Below are 19,815 nucleotides of genomic sequence, written 5' to 3' on the forward strand. Positions count from 1 at the left end.
GGAGTGCGCGGTCCTCCCTGCCTCAGCGTGGCCCCGGCTCGTCTCTGAGTGCAGGTGCGTGCCATCCAGCACCGTCGCTGCCCACTGTGGCCTGAGCCTCCTGCTGGCGCGGTCCTGTGGCTCCTGAGATGTGGCTGAGGAGTGGATTCTGGGGAGAGAGCCTGAGGCCGCCCGGTCCTGCCCGCGCTCCCCAGGCGAGTGGGAGTGCTCCCTGCTCTGCCCACTTCGCAGGCTTTTCTGGAAGCTTATCTGGGCCAGACTCTGCCCCTAGGCCGCGGATGCGGCCTTCCCCTCCCCTTCTGCTGGAATGAGCTCACTCCGGGCACGGCGTCAGCACCTTCCTCCGCAGGGCTCGCTCCTCGTCCTGTTTCCGTGGGATTATTTTTACTCCACGTCCACTTGCCGTTGGAAGATGTGACAGCCACGGGGCTCAGAGCCCGCCGTGCCTCTTGCTGCTTGTCCCTGGTTGGTCTTGGTGGCTCTTTGTCGAATGACCCGAAGGCCTATGGCTCTTCCCTTGGGCTGTCCCTGGTCCTGGGCTGCGGATTTGGCATGCTCTCACCTCACCCCTGCGGGTGGTGTCTCCCTGGGCACAGGCCCTGCCACCTGGGCAGGGCCAGCTTGTGCTTGTCGGCACCCCCCCCCCCGCCCCCATCTGCAGCAGGTTGGCTCTATTTGCTCCTCATGGCGCAGGGAGGCCTGGGAGGCGCAGGCAGGGGCAGGGGCCTGCTCGCACAGCGTCCCGGTCGCCGGCATGCCCTAGCCTCTGCCTGCCGTCCTCAGTGCTCTTCGCACTGCGTCCCCTTAACGGGCGATGAGCTTTCCTCTGGCTCAGGCCCCGGCAGCTCCGCAGGCCCCTCCTCCCTGCCTGCACCCACAGATGCTTGGGCCACGCCCCCCGCAGGCCTGATTGGGGGCGTCCTGGCTGCTGTCAGGCCAGGGGTCCGGAGTGTTCTGTTTGTCTGGTCTTGCTGTGCTGCGGGGCGTGTCTGTTTCAATGGTGGGTGACACTGCGCCAGCAGAGCGAGGGGTGACCTCACAGGCGTTAGCGAGGTCAGTTCCTGCTCCGGAGACCAGGGCCTGCCCCACTCAGCGCTGTGGGAGGAGACACTGACCCCAGCGTTCACGGGGAAGTGGCTCGTGGCCACCCTCCCCTCCCCTCACCCCCTTCTCTCTCCCCCGCAGAGAGTGCCAGCGGCCCTGCCCCTCTGCACAGGTCCCAGTCACTCCCGCACGCGGCCACCGTCGTGGCCCTGGGCAGCACGTCCGACCCCGGGACCCTCAGCAGCTCGGCACTGAGTGAGAGAGAGGCTTCCCGGCTCGACAAGTTCAAGCAGCTCCTGGCCGGCCCCAACACGGACCTGGGTAAGTCTTGCTTCTGAGCGAGGCGGTTCTCGGAGGACCCGATCCGTCCGTGGCACCACTGCTCTTACTCCGTCACTCACCTCGTGTGCACGTGGTAGTTCATGTGCTTCCAGTGCGATTCCATCGAGTACTTCCTGTTCTTTTTCCTTAAGCCCCAGGGGCCCTCCTGCCTCTGAGAGCTGCCGTGGTGAGCTCTGCCCGGCTGGGCAGATGGACCTGGCTGGTCACTGTGAGCCTGGGCGCGGCGCTGGTGACTGGCGTCATGACCACTGCAGTCTGCGCCTCCCTGCAGGGCCTCCTTATTGGGGCAGAGCGTGAAGGCTAGGGCCTTGCAGGGGGCAAAGGCCAGCAGGGGCGGTGCAGCCAGGAGGGGACAGTGCGGCCAGCAGGGCGGGTGTGGCCAGCAGTGTTGCTTGTGGGTCGTGCGCCGCGTGGACGCTCCGAGGCATGGCTCGCTCGTCTGCTGGAATCCCCTTGGGTCACATCCCTCATTTATGTCTCCCTCTGTGGAGAGCCACTCCACAGGCCTGGGGGTTGGAGTGTTCTGGTTGTCTTGACTTGCTGTTCTGCGGGGCTAGGCCGCTCGCTTGACGCTGGAGCGTTCAGGATGGTCACCAGGTCATCAGGCTGGAGCTCTGAGGGCTCAGAGCCTGAGGCTGGCAGTGCCCTGTGCCACCACCAGGTGGCGCGTGAGGCCCGTGGATGGGCAGCACAGAGCAGCTCAGGCAGGAGGGAGCCTGGCCAAGGCCGAGGCAGCCGCCTGGGCCCCGAGGCCTTGTGGGTGTGAGATGCTGCTGCCCTGGGCACCAGTCTCACGTGGGCTTTCCTGTCCTGTCCTTTGCTTTTGCACGTGTGCACGTGGGACACAACAGTGCAGTGAGGGGTGTAGGGGACGGGTCCTCTCCTTCCCCAGCCCTCCCCGGGCTGGTCCCAGCATCTTCCTGCAGAGATGCCCGTGCACGCGCCACACTCACCTTCAGTGGAGGCCCAGCTTCACGCTTGCAGACACGTTGCAGGAACAGTGCTGTGCCAGACCCGTTTCCGTGGTCTCTGTGGCCCCTGGCCCCTGAGAACGTCACTGTGTGTCTCCTCAGGACAAAGACTTTCTCTCGGTCCCAGCGACATCAGTCAGGACGTGTAACGTCGATGGGCACTGTTGTCTAGTCCACGGGCGACGTTCACTGGACCATTGTCCCCGTGATGTCCTTTCTTCTTCTTTCTGGTCTGGAATCTGGGACAGCGTGGTGTCTGCCGCCACGTCACTCGCCTCCGTGACCCTGGAGCAGCGCCCGCTTGCGGTGTGGTCTCGGCCTGACATTCTGAAGAGCACAGGCCCCTCGGTGTGGGGGGTCCCGCGTCCTCCAGTGACACGTGGGCCAGTCATTTGTGTCCTTGGTGGTCATAGCACCGTGTACTGGCGTGTCCAGCGGTGACAGGCCCATTGGGTCACGTGGCTCAGGCGATGCCTCAGGCTCCAGGGGCCAGCTTTCCTTTCCCTTTGGGGTTCAGAAGGGTCTTAGAGACACGGTGGGTGCATTGGCATGATGTATTTTCTGTCCCCATGAGCAGTGTGTTTCCCTCCGGTCCTGGAGGTGCCAGCTCTACGTGTGCCCCCGAGCCCGGCACGACCGCTCCTCCTGGTGGGCACGCGGGTGACCCGGACTCTGTTGTTGCTGCACCTCGCATGCCGTCTCGCCCGGTGCTGGAGGCGTCCCAGGTGTTCCCAGTGTGGCTGGTGGGGAGGGGCAGCTTGAGAACTGGGCGGGCGTCTTACCACCAGCGAGGAGGGACGGCCTGTGCGCAGGACTCGGTGCTCCCGCCTCCCAGTCACGTGTGGTTTGAGCGTGTGCGGTAGCCACCAGCACACGCTGCCCCACAGGTGGTGCGGGCCAGTCAGAGCAGCCGTGAGCGCAGGTTCAGGGGACAGGCTGCCTGCGGGGGCAGGGGTGGGGTGGGGCTCTCTCTGCAGCTTCCTCACCGGGACCCTGACCTTGAGCCGGTGGCTGACTCACTCCTCTGTGGGCACGATAGCAGCTCTAGGTGCAGAATACCGCACACAGGGCCAGGGGTGCCAGCACACAGTGGGCAGGGGTGCCAGCACACAGTGGGCACTCAGGAAAGTTAGTCCGTTTTTCTTGTTTCCATTTGCCTTGGCCTGTGGCCCTGCAACTTGACTCCACAGCGTGGACAGACACGTCGCTGTGAGGCGCTGGCACGCCAGGCGGTCTGCAGGGACTTCCTAGGCGTGTGTGGTGGTTTCTGACGGGCCAGGAGCGAGGCTTCGGAAGCCAGGCTGACTGATGGGAGTCCCGTTCCGGGCCAGGCTCTGCGTCCTGAGCAAGCCTCCTCGCGGTGTTGTCATTGGGGTCACTTTTGGAAACCAAAATCACACCTAAGATAGAGCTTTACGGCCACTGGGGAAACGTGAGAGGCTGAAGGTAACACTTCAACATCAGGTTCTTCGTTCGGTTGGCAGGATTATGGGTTTTTCTTCAGAATTCTATTTAGCCATCATGTCTAACAACAAAAAGCTAAACCCAGATCTTTCAGAGTTCAGTAGTTACTGGGTTTTACTTAGTGGCAGGAGAAATTACAGGCAGTACGTTGCTGCCTTTGTAAGGCACGTACGTACAGTAGCTTCAAGGACGGCGGAAGCATTATCTTCATGTTACGGGGAAGATGTAGTGGCAGGTGTCTGCCGTGGGAAGCACGCAGCCGGGTGAGTGCCCAGAAACGCCCCCCCCCCCCCCCCAGCGCATCCTGTCCCGCAGGCGCCGCGTCTGTGTGGTCTGTGTGCTGGGAGCTGGGGATGGAAGTGGCAAACGCAGGGGCAGCTCCTCCTGCCCTAGCAGACTCACAGTTCACTCATCACACGCTGCTGCTCAGCCCTGGCCGGTTTTGCTCAGTGGTTAGAGCGTTGGCCTGCGGACTGAAGGGTCCTGGGTTTGATTCTGGTCAAGGTCACATGCCTGGGTTCTGAGCTTGACCCCCATCCTGGTCCGGTGCATGCTGGAGGCACCCAGTCGCTCTGTCTCTCTCACATCGATGTTTCTCTCTCTGTCTCTCCCCCTCCATCCTATTCTGCCTAAAAAACCAATGGGAGAATGTCCTCGGTTGAGGCTCAGCCGCAGAAGGCCGACCCCAGGAAGGGGCACTCAGAGGTCATGGCGTGACCCCGGCGGCTGAGTGGGAGCAACCTGGCAGGACACAGACATGGTGTCCCTGGCGGGGAGTGGGGCCTGAGGCGGGTGTGTGAGGCGGGTGTGTGACACGCAGCCCTGAGGACAGAGGAGCGAGCCAGGCACACGGACGTGTCCTCGGGGAGCCCTGGTCTGGCTTCCAGATGGTCAGCGCTCACAGGTGTTTCCGATGTGGGGCGCGACGTGGTGACGTGTGTTTTGTGTTTTTGGTGGTGGGTGTGCAGTGTTCACTCTGAAAGCAAGGATTTCGGTTGGATGCCCCTGCAGGGCCTGGGCTGGAGGGCAGCTGCCGGCGTGAGGCAGGACGAGGCGGCCGTGCAGCCTCTGCCAGGGCGGGAGCGACCTGGCCAGGTGCCTCGGCCTCCTGCCTCAGCACCGGGACCGAGCCTGCAGGGGCCTGTGACACAGGCGGGAACAGGCCTAAGGCGTCGCCGAGTTTGTTCACTCAACCGCGACTCCTGAGCCTCTGCTGCTGGTGTGGACGCCGGTGAAACGGGGCCAGACCCTGCCCTGGCTCAGGGAGACAGACAGACACGCCCAGGCAGTATCTAGGAACTGCTGGGGGTGCTGAGTGCACGTGGACCTTGCGCTGAGGGGGGGCAGCTGCTGTGGGGGAGTCTGCAGGCCCCTTGGCGTAGGCTGCGGTCCGTCCTCACTTGGCCTCGTCCGCAGGTTCCGCCATGGGGCGGAGTGACCTGTCACCCAGTTTACCCGGGCCACGTGCCCTAAGCGAGACTTCAGTTCCATCAGCGTCTCGTCAGCGTTGTAACCAATGGGGAAGGAAGCGACGGATCAAGTCCTGCTGTACTTGCAGGTGTGGGCAGGAAGCGGCTTTAAAAACATTATTTTTTATTGATGTCAGAGAGGTAGGGAGAGGGAGAGAGAGATGGAAGCCTCAATGATGAGAATCATGGATCAGCTGCCTCCTGCACGCCCCCTACTGGGGATCGAGCCCGCAACCTGGGCCTGTGCCCTGACCAGGAATTGAACTGTGACCTCTCTGAGCCACATAGGCCGGCAAAGCAGGCCTTGGAAGGTGGGGAGGAGGCTCCAGGGCGGCCAGCTCGGCACGGCCTGAGGTGCACGCTCCTGCCAGAGCAGCGGAGAGCAGCTGCTGAGCCAGGCCTGGGGGCGGAGGCCAGCTGCACAGGAGACAGGTCCCGAGGCTGGCAGGCAGGGAAGGGGGGCAGTGCACCGGAGGGCAGCGCCAGGCCTCTGGGAGGCTTTGGGCCCGAGGAGCGGAGCCTGGCAGCCCTTCTGTGGAAGGACGAGCCCTGAGGACTGTTGAGCGGGGCCTATAGAGGGCCTTGGGCCGAGGCACAGTCCTCAGGCTGCTGCTGCCCGCAAGTGGGGACGAGGAGGGACAGCAGGGACAGGGAGGACGTTCGGGGGACGCCAGGAAGTGGGTGAGGTCCGGTGGTCACTTCTCCAGGCTCTGCAGGGCAGGCGGTGGGCCCGGCGCCTGCTGGACGTGAAGCTGGGGAGACGGAGCAAGCCAAGACCGTCACCCGGAGCCCAGGGGCTGGGAGGACTGGGGACAGCTGACGGACACGGACGGAGCACGCCCGAGGAACGCGCCATGTCACGGGGAGGCACAGGTGCTGGGAGAGGCCTGGGGTGCGGCAGTCCCTCCTCGGCAGGGCGCTCTCCGCGGGCTCAGCCACCGCCGTCAGTGGGGTCCAAGAATATTACTCAGAAGCTCCCAGGAAGGAGCAGTGGGAGAGTTTAAGTGCACGCTGTCTGCGTGGTGCGATGGTCTCCTTCCCGGCCCCTCTCATCCTGGCGACGGAACCGTCCCTGATGCCGCCCCGCCCTTCGTCACTCAGTGCGGCTCATTATCAGATGGGCTCTCCTGGTCTCGCAGCTTGTGTTCAAGTCCCCTGCTCTCCCTCAGCAGCCCCCCTACCCCGTGCAGGGCGCTGGCAGTCTGAAGTTCAGAAAGAGGCGGGAGGAGCTTCCTCCCGGTGGGAAGGTGCGCACAGGAAACACCTGGGCACAGGGCTCGGCGCTCTCCCAGGCCTCAGACATCGCGGGGCCGTGGATAACGGGGAACTGCTGGAGACCCAAGTAATTGCACCGTTGCTACCATGCTGGGTTCTTATACATATAAACACGCGCATGCACACATGTATATACATGTAAACATGTGCATCCCCCCCCCCCCCGCTCCCACAAGTCCAAGCCTGCCAGCTGCCTGCTCCAGATTGTACCTGCTCCCAGTGTACAGATGACCAGGCTGAGTCAGACAGCGGCGCAGAGGGGCGCGAGCTGGTCACAGTCATTCCTGGGCTGCGCTCACAACCCCTGGGGCCTGGCGGAGAACGTGGAGCAGGGGGCTTGCCTGGGCCTTGGGGAGGGCTCTGTGCTGTGGCCAGGACACTCCTGCTCCTGCAGGTCTGGCCCCACCCAGGCCAGCGGCACGCAGCGTGTGGCCAGGGGCCGGCCTGGCAGCCTTGCTGGAGGTGTGTGCTGAGCAGGTGCCCTGAGGGCAGGGTGGGTCTCAGAAGGGCCTGGAACCTGAGTGGGACCAGAGCAGAGCTCCAGCAGCTCAGTATGTCCCCACCTCCTGAGCAGGGTTTCACCGGGACGGCCCGCCCAGAGCAGAGGCCCCCGGCGTGGGCACACTCCTGACCCCTGGTCCTCCTGCCTGGTCACTCGCCTCTCCTAGGGTCCTAGTGGCTTCTGTGTCGCCTCTGCGTGTCAGTGCCCCAGCCACCTGAGCACATAGTGCTGGCCCTGGGAGGCAGCGCGCCCTCCTCCCCCGTCCTCCCCTGCTCCTGCCCCTCCTCCCCGCCCCTCCCCTGCTCCTGCCCCTCCTCCCCGCCCCTCCCCTGCTCCTGCTTTTCCCCACCTGCCCCTCCTCCTGGCTGAGTGCACCTCCCGCCTCCCAGTCACTGGCTTCCTGTCCTGTTTGCATCCAGTGTGTAATCAGGTGCGGCCGCTGGTGCAGTTCAGCTACAGACGGGCTTCCTGGGATGGGCGCGAGGACCCTGCCCCGGCCCGCGGTGCCGCTGGGAAGCTGTTAGTGGAAGAGAGGGCAGGAGCAACGGCCACGCAGGCTCTCAGGAGGCTGGGCAGGGGCCCCCGAGGCCTGCTTTCATCTCGGCTCTGGTTTGAGGAAAGTGCTTTTAGTGAAACAGATGAGGTGCTTTAAAAAGAGGGCTGTCGAGTTTCTGAGGCAGCCTGAGCTCTGGTCCCGAGCGGCCAGGTGGCTGTGGCCCTCGTGGGTTGGGCGGGGTCTGGCATGTTGTGGGCACACGTGTGTTTGGGGAATGGGCAGTCCATCCCAGTGTGCGGTGCTGGGACAGCAGGGCTCAGTGGGGACCTTGTTCATGATGCTGCATCGCATTGCTTTTAGGGGATGGATTGGCCTGGCCCTGCCTTGCACGGGATGGTGGTGGCTTTGGTGTTGGTGGTGTGATAATGGTGGTGGTGGGGACGGTGGTGTGACGGTGATGGTGGTGAGGATGGTGTTGGTGATGGTGTTGGTGATGGTGATGGTGATGGTAGGGATGGGGATGGGGATGGTGATGGTAGTGTGATGGTGATGGTGATGGTGATGGTGGTGTGATGGGGATGGTGGTGTGATGGGGATGGTGGTGTGATGGGGACGGTGGTGTGATGGGGAGGGTGGTGGGATGGGGATGGTGTTGGTGTGATGGTGATGGTGGTGTGATGGGGAGGGTGGTGTGATGGGGATGGGGATGGCGTTGGTGTGATGGTGATGGTGTGATGGTGATGGTGGTGTGATGGGGATGTGATGGTGGTGGTGTGATGGTGTTGGTGGTGTGATGGTGATGGGGATGGGGATGGTGGTGGTGGTGTGAGGGTGGTGTGATGGGGATGGTGGTGTGAGGGTGGTGTGATGGGGATGTGATGGTGGTGGGGGTGGGGATGGTGGTGTGAGGGTGGTGTGAGGGTTGTGGTGGTGAGCTTATAATTGAGTGCTTGCTATGTGTCAGGTACATGGAAGGACATGGAATCCCGGGGAAGGAGCCCAGAGAGGGCCGAGCGCAGGCTGTCTGCTTTTCTGTTGCCCTCCTTGCCACAGCATGCTGTGCCTTCCAGGACCCAGAGGCCGTGCTCACTGTGCCTCCCGTCCCTGGAGGCTCTGTCTGGTCATTGCCTCTCCTGGGAACATGCACGGAGCCCACGCCCCCCAGCCCCCTTGCTCCAGGGGCCTTCTGGGACGTCAGGTGTTGCTCAGCCCAGGGGCCCGAGGACTTACAAGAGGAAGGGAAGCAGAGTGTGTTAGTGACGAAAAGCAGGAAGTGGAGAAGAAAGGGGGGTGGGTGCCATTGTAGACTCTGCCACTCCCAGGCCCTCTGTTCCCGGGAGGCCACGTGCAGGGCTCATGGGGCAGGAGAGGGCAGGTGGGGTGGGCCTCCCCCTTGAACTGCCCTATGGGGGGGGGCGTGTCAGAGGAGCGGGGGCTGTGATGGTGGCGGTCGGTGCCCTGCAGCAAACACGGGCGGCAGGACCAGGGGTCTGAGCGGCGCTCGGCGGGGCACAGGCGCCCCTCCCAGGCGGAGCAGATCTGCGGGGACAGAGTGTGAGGCACGGTCTGTGCTGCGCCCGGATGTGAGTTGGTGGTTTGCTTTGTCATTTAACAGAGTCCAGTGGACTGTGGTCACCTGCTCAGCTGAGCATCGCATTCTCTCTCTTTTTTAACCCTCACCCAACGACTTGTTTTTATTGGTTTAGAGAGAGAGAGGAGGGCCGAGGGGGAAAGAGAAACATCGATGTGAGACGGAAACATGATCGGTTGCCTCCCACTCACGGCACAGGGTCCACGGGGTGCAGGTCTGTGTGGCACTCACTCTCAGGGCACAGGGTCCACGGGGTGAAGGTCTGCATGGCACTCACTCTCAGGGCACAGGGTCCACGGGGTGCAGGTCTGCGTGGCACTCACTCACTGCACAGGGTCCACGGGGTGCAGGTCTGCATGGCACTCACTCACGGCACAGGGTCCACGGGGTACAGGTTTGCGTGGCACTCACTCACGGCACAGGGTCCACAGGATGCAGGTCTGTGTGGCACTTTCAGGGCACAGGGTCCCCGGGGTACAGGTTTGCATGGCACTCACTCACGGCACAGGGTCCATGGGGTGCAGGCCTGCGTGGCACTCACTCACGGCACAGGGTCCACGGGGTGCAGGTCTGCATGGTGCTCACTCACGGCACAGGGTCCACGGGGTACAGGTTTGCGTGGCACTCACTCATGGCACAGGGTCCACAGGATGCAGGTCTGCGTGGCACTCTTAGGGCACAGGGTCCCTGGGGTATAGGTTTGCGTGGCACTCACTCATGGCACAGGGTCCACGGGGTGCAAGCCTGCGTGGCACTCACTCTCAGGGCACAGGGTCCACGGGGTACAGGTCTGCGTGGCACTCACTCACGGCCTAGGGTCCCCGGGGTGCAGGTCTGTGTGGCACCTCTGAGGTGGCATTCATTCACTGCAGAGGCTGGTTATGACCGGGCCCTTGGTCCTGCAAGCCTCAAACTAGGGATTGAGCCCGCAACCTGGGCATGTGCCCCGACCAGGAATCGGAACTGTGACCCCCTGGTTCATGGGTCGACGCTCAGCCACTGAGCCATGAGCAATAGAGTGTTTGTCACGTTCCGGAGGCTGGAAGTCTAAGATTGGCCCCAGCGGGCTTGGTGTCTGCGAGGGCCCACGGCCTGGCCCACTGGCTGTGTCTTCTCACTGTGTCCCATGGGGGCAGGGATGAGGGAGCTCCCTGGGGCCTCCTTTGTAAGGGACCAGACCCCCAAAGGGAGGAGGCCTGCAGGGGGAGGCAGCAGGTGGCAGCCGCCGCCGGCTTCGCTGTATTGCACCTGCTTTCTCACCTTCCTGGGCACGACAGATTCCCTCTTAGAAACCTGATACAGGATTAAGTCACACTTGGTTAAAGGAAGAAAACAGGAAGGAATGTCTAAGGAATAGAAATGCAGGGCAGGGGAGAGGAGAATAATTCCGTTTGGCATTACGACTGGATGTAATACAGGCAGGAAGCTCTTTACAGCGGAGGAGACTGTGGTCAGCGCTGAGAATAAGGAGACACTGGGCTTGTAGGGCCTCAAGATAATGGCCTTTACCCCGAGGTCACTGGGGGGAGAGAGGCGGTGCCTGGCGAGGCTTTGGTCTTGGTTTTGGGCTACCTCCTGAGAGGTCAATACCAGGCGGTAGCTTTCCGCAGGCATCTTAGACGGTGTGTAAATTGGTCCTAAAGGGAAGGGTTCACGTTTGCTTCGAGTGCTTAAAAAACGAAGCCATTTTCTTACCAGAAGACATTCTAAAAAAGCGAGGTACGGATATCTTTGTAAACCCGTTTTTCCCCAGCATGCAGTCTGGCCCCTGCACAGTGTTAGGGTCTAGAAGTAAGGATAGCCATGTGACAGCAAAGCCCGAAACCACAGTTGCCTGCCACCTGCCACCGTGAGCCTCAGCTTCGGGGGGACAGTGGACACCGTGGGCTTTGGGTCACAGCGGCCTCGGCACGCCTCGCCATTTACTAACAGGGCTGGGGTTCTGTTTGGTTTTTCCCGTCCTCTGGTTCCCGTCCCTGCACGTGTGGCAGGGGTGATGGCGCTGGCGTGTGTTGGGGCTGAGGAGACGGCGTGGCGGTGCGCCCGGCGTGGGCTGCCACCGCGGCTCTGCGCGGCCATCACTGTCTTTCTCTGTAGACCCTCTTCTTTCCGTAGAGGCAGCGAGAGTATAGAGGTGATTTGTTACCCGTTTTCCCTGTTAATACTGTGTCGTAAGCCTTTCCCCTGTTGCTAGTCTTCATAACCATCACTTTTAATGGTTGTATAATGTTTTCAAAATGATCTTTACTTAAAATGGTTGTTAAAATTGTATTCCTGTCTAAGTCAACATTTAATTTATGTGCTTAATCAAAATCTAGACATATTTAATAGCATTCAAAAAATGTAACATAGCCCTAGCCAGTTTGGCTCAGTGGGTAGAGCATTGGCCTGCGGACTGAAGGGTCTGAGTTCGATCCTGGTCAAGGGCATGCACCTTGGTTGCGGGCTCCTCCCCGGCCCGGGCCTCTGGTCGGGGCTCGTGCAGGAGGCACCAATGGGTGTGTCTCTCTCACATCAGTGTTTCTCTCTGTCTTTCCCTCACTCTCCACTCTCTTTAAAATCAGTGGAGAAACATCCTCGGGTGAGGAATAAACCACACTGAGAGCAGGTTCCCTGTCCCGGCACTGCCAGCTTGGGAGCAGGTACCACTCATTCTCACTGTGTCTCCTTGTGCTGTGTTTAGCTGAGAAAGCCACCTCTGCAATGTTTACATGGTCTCCGCAGCCCCACCTCCCTCCTTCCGGAAGTGCCTGTGTGTGCAGGTGGCTCCGCCCGTGAAAGGTCCCTTTCTCACTGCGGTGCCTACACTGGCGCCGGGAGCGGGCGACACTAGCGCGGGTGCAGTCATTTCCCACAGGGTGCAAATGGCAGGGGGTCGCCCCCTTTTCAAGTGAAAAGAGACTTCGGGTTGAGGTGAAACTCACTGCATGAACTACGCGTTGTAAGTGCTAGAGCACATGCAGTGTGAGAGCGCCTCGAGCGGGGCTTTTACGCAGAGAAAATGGACACGAGCTTGGAAAGGCATCTGCACCCCGTGTCCATCAAAGCGTCATGTACAGTCGGCAGGACACGGAAACAGCCAGCGCCCACCGGTGGGTGAGCGGAGAGAGGACATGGCATACACGTGCACGCACACACACGCATGCACACACATGCTCACACGTGCACACACACATGCACACATGCGCGTGCATGCAGGCACAGGAACCTCACTCAGCTGTAGGACATGGACATCCTGCCATTGGCGACAGGGATGGGCCCCGAGGGCCTTATGCGAGTGAACGAAGTCCGGCAGAGGGAGACAGCGAGCATCTCACTTCCTGCGGGATCGCGAGCAAAACCCAGACCCCGAGCGAACACCCAGCTCGCCACAGAGCGCGGAGAGTGGGTGCCGGGGGGGCTCGCTGAGCGCCATGGGTGCCGGGTCAAAGGTGAGGCCCTGGCACAGTGCCCAGTCCTGGTGTGGACGCAGCATGTGGCTGCAGGTGGCTGCCCACAGCTTAGGTGAAGGCGCTGAGAGTCAGGCGTAAAGGCCTCCTCACAGGAAAGAGCGAGGGGACCGTGTGGTGGTGGCCGCTCCCTGCGGTGTGGGGGCCTTTCCAGCCGCACACGTGCTGGACCCTGTGTCGTGCACCTGACACGAATGGAAGCACAGGCCAGTGATACGTTCTTCATGCAGGACTGTCAGATGCGGCGTCGCCGGGAGCAGCTACCTTCTGCCTGACAGCAAGTGCATAATTGGGTTTAGGCCCGTCATCAGGTGGCGAGAGCCCCTTCCCGCGCCCGGCTGCCTGGCCGCCGCCCTGGGTTAGACGTTTTCATGGGGATGACATCAGCCCCTGGACAGTGCGATGCCTCCGGCCCGTGACTCTCGCCCCCACGGGAGTGCTGTGGGGCAGCTTCGATGCCCGGGGCTCCCACTGGCGTCAGGATCGCAGCAGAGGCCCAGTGAGTGCGGCCGCATGGGGTCCGCCCTGGACGCCGTGCCTGGCTGGCTCGGGGGCCTGTCCCGTCCTGGTCAGCAGGTGGTGGGCGCACACTCCCGGGCCTGGCCCGTGCGCTGAGCCCACAGCACGGAGCTGCCTGGGGGACGGGACTTAGGTGGTGGAGCCGGGTCCAGGGTGGGTTCCCAAAATAGCGTGTTTGCTTGTTTTTGCAGGACCCAGGTCATTGTCAGGGATGTGAGACACCCCCACATAGCCGACTTCGGGGATTTAGCAAACAGCACAGCATCCTGGGACCAGTCTTCAGGTGACATCTGAAGTCACGGGGGAGAGGAAGGCAGTGCCCTCACAGGCTGTAGGGCCCCGTGGGCATGTGGGAGCATCCCGGGGGCCCTCTGCCCTGCACCCCGCTTGGTGTGCAGGGAACAGTCAGCCGGGAACTGCATGGCTCCCCTCTCCGACCCCGGGGTGAATACCAGGCGCAGATCAAGTGTGACTGTCCATCTTCCCTGTAAGGCTCACACCCGTTGTCCGTATGCCTGTCCAGCGGCATCTGTGTGAGACCTGGCACAGGGCGTGTGCTGCGTTTGTGGGTGACAGCCATCGCGCCGGCCAGGTGTGCTGCCCTGCGGTGTGTCCCGGATGACGGCGCACCTCCCTCGTTGGCTGCTCAGCCCCGTGTGTCCACCGCTGGGGCTAGGCCCCCTGGGGCTCCTGGGTTAGGGCAAGGGTTGTTAAAAGGAGGGGAGGCTTTGCCCTGGCTGGTTTGGCTCAGTGGATAGAGCTTCAGCCTGAGGACCAAAGGGTCCTGGGTTCGATTCTGGTCAGGGACACATACCTTGGTTGCAGGCTCTTTCCCGGCCCAGGCCCTGGTCGGGGCTCGTGCAGGAGGAAACCCATCGATGTGTTTCTCTCACATCGGTGTTTCTCTCTGTCTCTCCCTCTCTCTCCCACTCTCCGTAAAAACCAGTGGAAAAATATCCTTGGGTGAGGATTAAAAAAAAAAAAAGAAAGGAAAAGAATGGAGGCTTTATCCCCAATCTGCTGCCAAGGTTGGGCTGGGCTGTGGGCCCCAGGCGTTGAGGCCACCTGCAACCAGCCTGTGACTCCGCCTCGGGGCAGCGTGGCCATAGGAGGCTGTGTGTCAAGTCTGGTCACTTGGCTGTGACTCAAGACATGACTCGCTACCAAGCACCCTGGACACAGGGCAGCAACTGTCCTCCCACTCCCAGGGATGGTGGACAGTGACCGATATCCGGCGAGCTTGTTCTGGCTGGGCACAGGCTGGGAGGTGACCGAGGCCGCCGCGGAGAGGCCCCGGGCCTGTGGCTGGGCCGGCCAGGAAGGTCTGTGGGATGGGGTGTGAGGCGACTTGGGGCAGTGCCTCCGAGGGCGGGCAGCACGGGCTGCAGGGGAACATGTACCTCATATTTGGTACATGTTTGCCAATACGAGGCTCCGTGCAGGCAGCTGACGTGTGCTCGACCTGTGCTGTGTAGGGCCGATGTTTGTGGGGTCATGTCCATGGGTGTGGGGGCTGGGCAGGCGGAGCACCGGGGAGGAAGCGCGGGGAGCCGGGCCGGGCAGTGAGCACGCAGCAGCCGCACAGCTGCGCCACAGGCGAGTGCTGAGCTGTGTGCAGCGGCCCGTGGAGCTGTTCTTGGAACCGTGTAGAGGCGACGTCACCCTCTCAGGGTCACCCTCCCGTAGAGCCCACACTGGAAGCCAGGTGTGGCCGCGGAGCGTCCTTGCTCTGCCGCACTGCGGGGCTCTCTGCCGGAGCAGGTGGGCGGAGAGGCAGAGCCTGGTGCAGAGGAGCACACGCCACGGAGGAGGTGCTGAGGCCTCGGGCTCAACCCTGCCTCCGCCGTCTTCATGCCTCCGTCGCGGACCCGGCCCAGGTCTCGGTTTCCTCAGCGGCACAATCACGGGGTCGGTGCAGGTGGAAGTCTCGACCCCGGCTTTGTTCTGTGGGTCGGTGGGAGCCGCGGGGATCAGACCTGCCCTGGGGAAGCCGGTCTGGCCTCTGTCCCTGTGTGATGATCCCCCCGTGGGCGACAAGTGACAGAGGGTGACGCTGCGGTTCCCGCAGGGGAGTGGCTGCGCTTTGAGCTGTGGCAGCTGGAGCTCCCTGGCGCCCTCTTCCTCCCCCCGCTCTGCGGGCACCAGTCTTTCTTCTCTGCAGGTCCCGAGCTCACAGCGGGCTCCGCTGTAATGAGGCTGTTTGGAGCCACTGGAGGTGGGGGTGTTCCTGAGTCCTGAGGATCATGGCCTGTGACGCTGGCCTCGCGTCTGCGCTCTGTGCTCCAGGGGTCTATGATGGAGGCCCCTCGGCTCCTGGACCATCCTCCTTCCTGCTGGGGCTGCCTGCCTGTTCAGGGTCCCCGGCCCCTGCCTGCCCCCCTGTGGCTCCTGAGCCCTGCTGAGGTGGACTTCCAGGGCGGGGAGGCGCTGCGCAGGGTGAGTGCTGAAGGCCCGCAGGTGCAGGTGACGGGCTTGGGCGGGGTCTCACCCCTGCGTTGTTGTTGTGCTGCTGTCACAAGGGGGGCGTGGTCACGTGGTAATGTTTCCCAGCCCGTGCAGACGTGGGTTTGCCTGTTTCCACAAACTCTGGTCGGCAATGATCTTTCCTGCGTTCTTGTCCCTCAGCACTCTTCATATATTAATATTAAAATATAAAATTAGCCGAAACCAGTTTGGCTCAGTGGATAGAGCGTCGACCTGTGGACTGAAAGGTCCCAGGTTCGATTCCGGTCAAGGGAATGTACCTGGGTTGCGGGCACATCCACAGTAGGAGATGTGCAGGAGGCGGCTGATTGATGTTTCTCTCCCATCGATGTTTCTAACTCTCTATCTCTCTCCCTTCCTCTCTGTAAAAAATCAATAAAAAATATTTTTTAAAAATGTAAAATTATCTTTTTAATAGTCCTATATAATAAAGAGGGAATATGCAAATTGACCATCACTCTGCCACAAAGATGGCGGTGCCCACAGCATAGGCAAGGGTTTCTGTAACACAAGATGGCTGTGCCCACAATGGAGGTGGGGTTTCCGTAACACAAGATGGCTGCACCCACAGCGGAGGCTGAGTTCCCGTAAGGAGCCTTAACGAGCAATCAGCAGGGACCTCAGGCCACACCCCCCGCCCCGGCGCCAGGCCAGGGGACCTCAGGCTGCACCCCCTGCTTGGCAGGGCTTGACAGGGGACCTCAGGCTGCGTCCCCCGTCCTGGCACCGGGCCAGGAGACCTTAGGCCACACCCCCCGCCTGGTGCCATGCCAGGGGATCTGAGGCCACGCCCCCTGCCTGGCGGGGGTTGATAGGGGACCTCAGGCCGTGCCCCCCCACCCGTTGGAGCTTGATAGGGGACCTCAAGGCATGCCCCCCGCCCTGGCCCGGGCTGGGGGACCTCAGGCCGGACCTCCCATACTGGTGCCGGGCCAGGGGACCTGAGGCTGTGCCCCTCGCCTGCTGGGGCTTGACAAGGGTGGGACCGGCCGGATCCGGATCTAGCCCAAGGTGGGGTGCCGGCCGGGTCTGGGTCTCGCGCAATTTTGAGGTGTATGTGGGTGGGCGGGGACTTGACTCTGGGTCCCATGGTGCACCCCAGACTCTGACAGGAGGAAGATTTCCATATACATTTTACTAATTTTTTCTCATCTCTGACACTTCTATTATAGAGAAAGGGCAAATAGCAATATTAAAATATTTTCTTTAATCCCCTTTTGTGCACGGATTTTGTGCACTGGGCCACTAGTAAAAGCCTAATATGCTAATTAGACCGTACAGCCAAATGACCTTCCGGACATCATTCTGAACATCCTTTCAGATGAAACTGCAGTGTCAGGGGCCGAGGCAGAGGCGGTTAGGGATGATCAGGCAGGCAGGCAGAGTGGTTAGGGGTGATCAGGCAGGCAGGCAGAGTGGTTAGGGGTGATCAGGCAGGCAGGTGAGTGGTTAGGGGCAATTAGGCAGGCAGGCAGGCGAGCGGTTAGGAGCCAGTGGTCCTGGATTGTGAGAGGGATGTCCCACTGCCGGTTTAGGCCCGATCCCACGGCAGTTGGACATCCCCAAGTGGTCCCAGATTGCGAGAGGGTGTAGGCTGGGCTGAGGGACATTCCTCCCTCCCTTTATGAATTTCGTGCACCAGGCCTCTAGTTAAAGTATAAAATCTATTTTGCAAAGTCACTTTCTGGTCATTAGTACTAAGTACTAATTCACAGTTAATTTCAGTGAGGTTTAAGCTTTGCTTTGGCCAGTGTTGCTGCCTATCTTGAGAGAAAGAGAAATCTTATTTTCATCTTAGCTTTTTATTGTCTCCCCTATTTTCCTTTTATTAATAGTGACAATTATTCTTGGTGATTTCATTCAATTACAGTTCATCGTGGGCTCCTAGCGGTCCAGGTGCGGGGTCCCGGGGCTCCCCTTCCACAGACAGAGAGAGCAGGATACTGACAGGCGAGCAGGGTGGGGCTAGGGCTCCTGTGTAAATTGTGACATTCTGTGAGCGCAGGTGAGCAAATGTTAGCCCACCTGAGAGTGCAGTGGGGGTGGGGCCCTCACGGCAGTCATGCAGAGCAGGTGTGTCCCCTGGGCTACCTCAGGCCCTGGGTGGGGCAGGGTATCCAAAGAGGAGATCTGACCATGACTCAGGGAGTGAGTGCTTAGGATGGTGGCAAGGGTGGACTTCTTTTTATTTATTTTTAAAATCTTTATTGTTGAGATTATTACTAATCTCCACCTCCCCCCCCCCCCCCCGCATTACTCCCCTTCACCCGGTTCCTGCCCTGTTGTCTGTGTCCATAGGTAATGCATACATGCATACAAGATTTTTGTTAAATCTCTCCCTGCCCTCACCCCCTTCCCTCTGAGAATCATCAGTCTGTTCCATTTCCATGCCTCTGATTCTATTTTATTCACCAGTTTATTCTGTTCATTAGATTTCTTATTAGTTTATTTTGATTTTTAGATTCAATTGTTGATAGGTATGTATTTGTTGCCATTTTGTTCATATTTTTGTTCTTTTTTTTCTACTTCTTCCTCTTCTTAAAGAATACCCTTCACATTTCATGTAATACTGGTTTGGTGATGATGAACTCCTTTAGCTTTTTCTTGTCAGTGAAGCTCTTTATCTGACCTTCAATTCTAGATGATAACTTTGCTGGATAAAGTAATCTTGGTTGTAGGTCCTTCCTATTCATCACTTTGAATATTTCTTGCCATTCCCTTCTGGCCTGCAAAGTTTCTGTTGAGAAATCAGCTGACAGTCATATGGGCACTCCCTTGTAGGTAACTAACTGCTTTTCTCTTGCTGCTTTTAAGATTTTCTCTTTGTCTTTTGCCCTTGGCATTTTAATTATGATGTGTCTTGGTGTGGTCCTCTTTGGGTTCCTCTTGTTTGGGACTCTCTGTGCTTCCTGTACTTGTAAGCCTATTTCTTTCACCAGGTGGGGGAAGTTTTCTGTCGTTATTTCTTCAAATAGGTGTTCAGTATCCTGCTCTTTCTCTTCTTCTGGCAGCCCCATCATGCAAATGTTGGTATGCTTGAAGTTGTCCCAGAGGCTCCTTACACTGTCTTCATATTTTTGGATACTTTATTCTTTTTGCTCTTGTGATTGGGTGTTTTTTGCTTCCCCATATTTCAAATTGTTGATTTGATTTTCAGAATCCTCTACTCTACCATTGAATCCCTGTATATTATTCTTTATTTCGGTCAGTGTATGATTAATTTCTGACTGGTCCTTTTCCATCTTTTTGGAGGTTTCCAGAAGATTCTTGAATAACCTTATAACCATGGATTTGAACTCTATATCCAGTAGTTTGCTTCCTTCCATTTCTTTCATTTGTGACATGTTTCTTTGTCCCTGCTTTTTGGCTGCTTCCCTGTGTTTGTTTCTGTGTATTGGGTACAGCTGCTATGTCTCCTTGAGTTGGTAGAGTGGCCTTGTGTAGTGGGTGTTCTATAGGGCCCCGTGGCTCAGCTGGGAGCTCTAGGTGCACCCCTTTGTGGGCTGTAAGCACAGTCTTGTTGTAGTTGAGACTTGATTGCTGTTGGTATTACTGGGAGGAATTGACCTCCAGGCCAATTTGCTGTGAGAACCAGTTGCAACTACAATGGGAGAGCTTCTGTGCAGGAGACACCCTTATGGGGCAGGACTTGCTTCAGTGGGGCTTTGGTGCTCATTGAGTCTGCCCCTTGATGTGTCACTTATGGATGTGAAGAGTTGTACTCTGGATGGTCTCACACTGACCACCTGGGTACACTGGCTCTTGGGTCTCCAGGGAGGTGCAAAGTCAGCCACTGCCTGGGGCCACCCAGCAGGAGCTACAGAGAGATCTGAAGATTCCTCCTCTTTGTATAGGGTTTGGAAGTGCCCAGATGAGGCCCAGCTGTGAAGCAAGGCAGGCTGGTGCCGGTGCCGGGCCTTGGTCCTTGGTCCTTTTATTGACATGTTTGGTGTTCTCTGATGCAGCTGCAGCTTGTTTGAGAGATTTTAGCCTGAGCAAGGACAGACCATTCATATGCAAAAGCCACTGCCCACAGCTTGGGTGGGGCTGCAAATTGGATGAGGTGGCATCTCAGGGAATCACCAGGGTGGAGCAAACAGAAATGGCTGCCACTCAGCCCTGTGACTGGGGAGGTCTCAGCATGGGAACAATGATCAGGAGAAAGTCACCCCCAAGTTCCTGCCCCGATGCCAGACAGTCCAGTTCCTC

The 19,815-nt window shown here is 59.6% G+C and overlaps 1 protein-coding gene across 3 annotated transcripts in view; it reads left to right on the plus strand.

The window, feature by feature from the left end:
- TBC1D22A (TBC1 domain family member 22A) overlaps nucleotides 1-19,815 on the plus strand; it is a 120,964-nt gene that overhangs the window by 22,024 nt on the left and 79,125 nt on the right. For all 3 annotated transcript variants that reach the window (XM_036299155.1, XM_036299157.1, XM_036299156.1), the window contains exon 4: nucleotides 1,186-1,365. In XM_036299155.1, the coding sequence (XP_036155048.1) occupies nucleotides 1,186-1,365 (180 nt within the window). The remainder of the gene's footprint in view (nucleotides 1-1,185; nucleotides 1,366-19,815) is intronic.

Source organism: Myotis myotis, unplaced genomic scaffold, assembly GCF_014108235.1.
Source record: "Myotis myotis isolate mMyoMyo1 unplaced genomic scaffold, mMyoMyo1.p scaffold_m19_p_3, whole genome shotgun sequence".
Lineage (NCBI taxonomy): Eukaryota > Metazoa > Chordata > Mammalia > Chiroptera > Vespertilionidae > Myotis > Myotis myotis.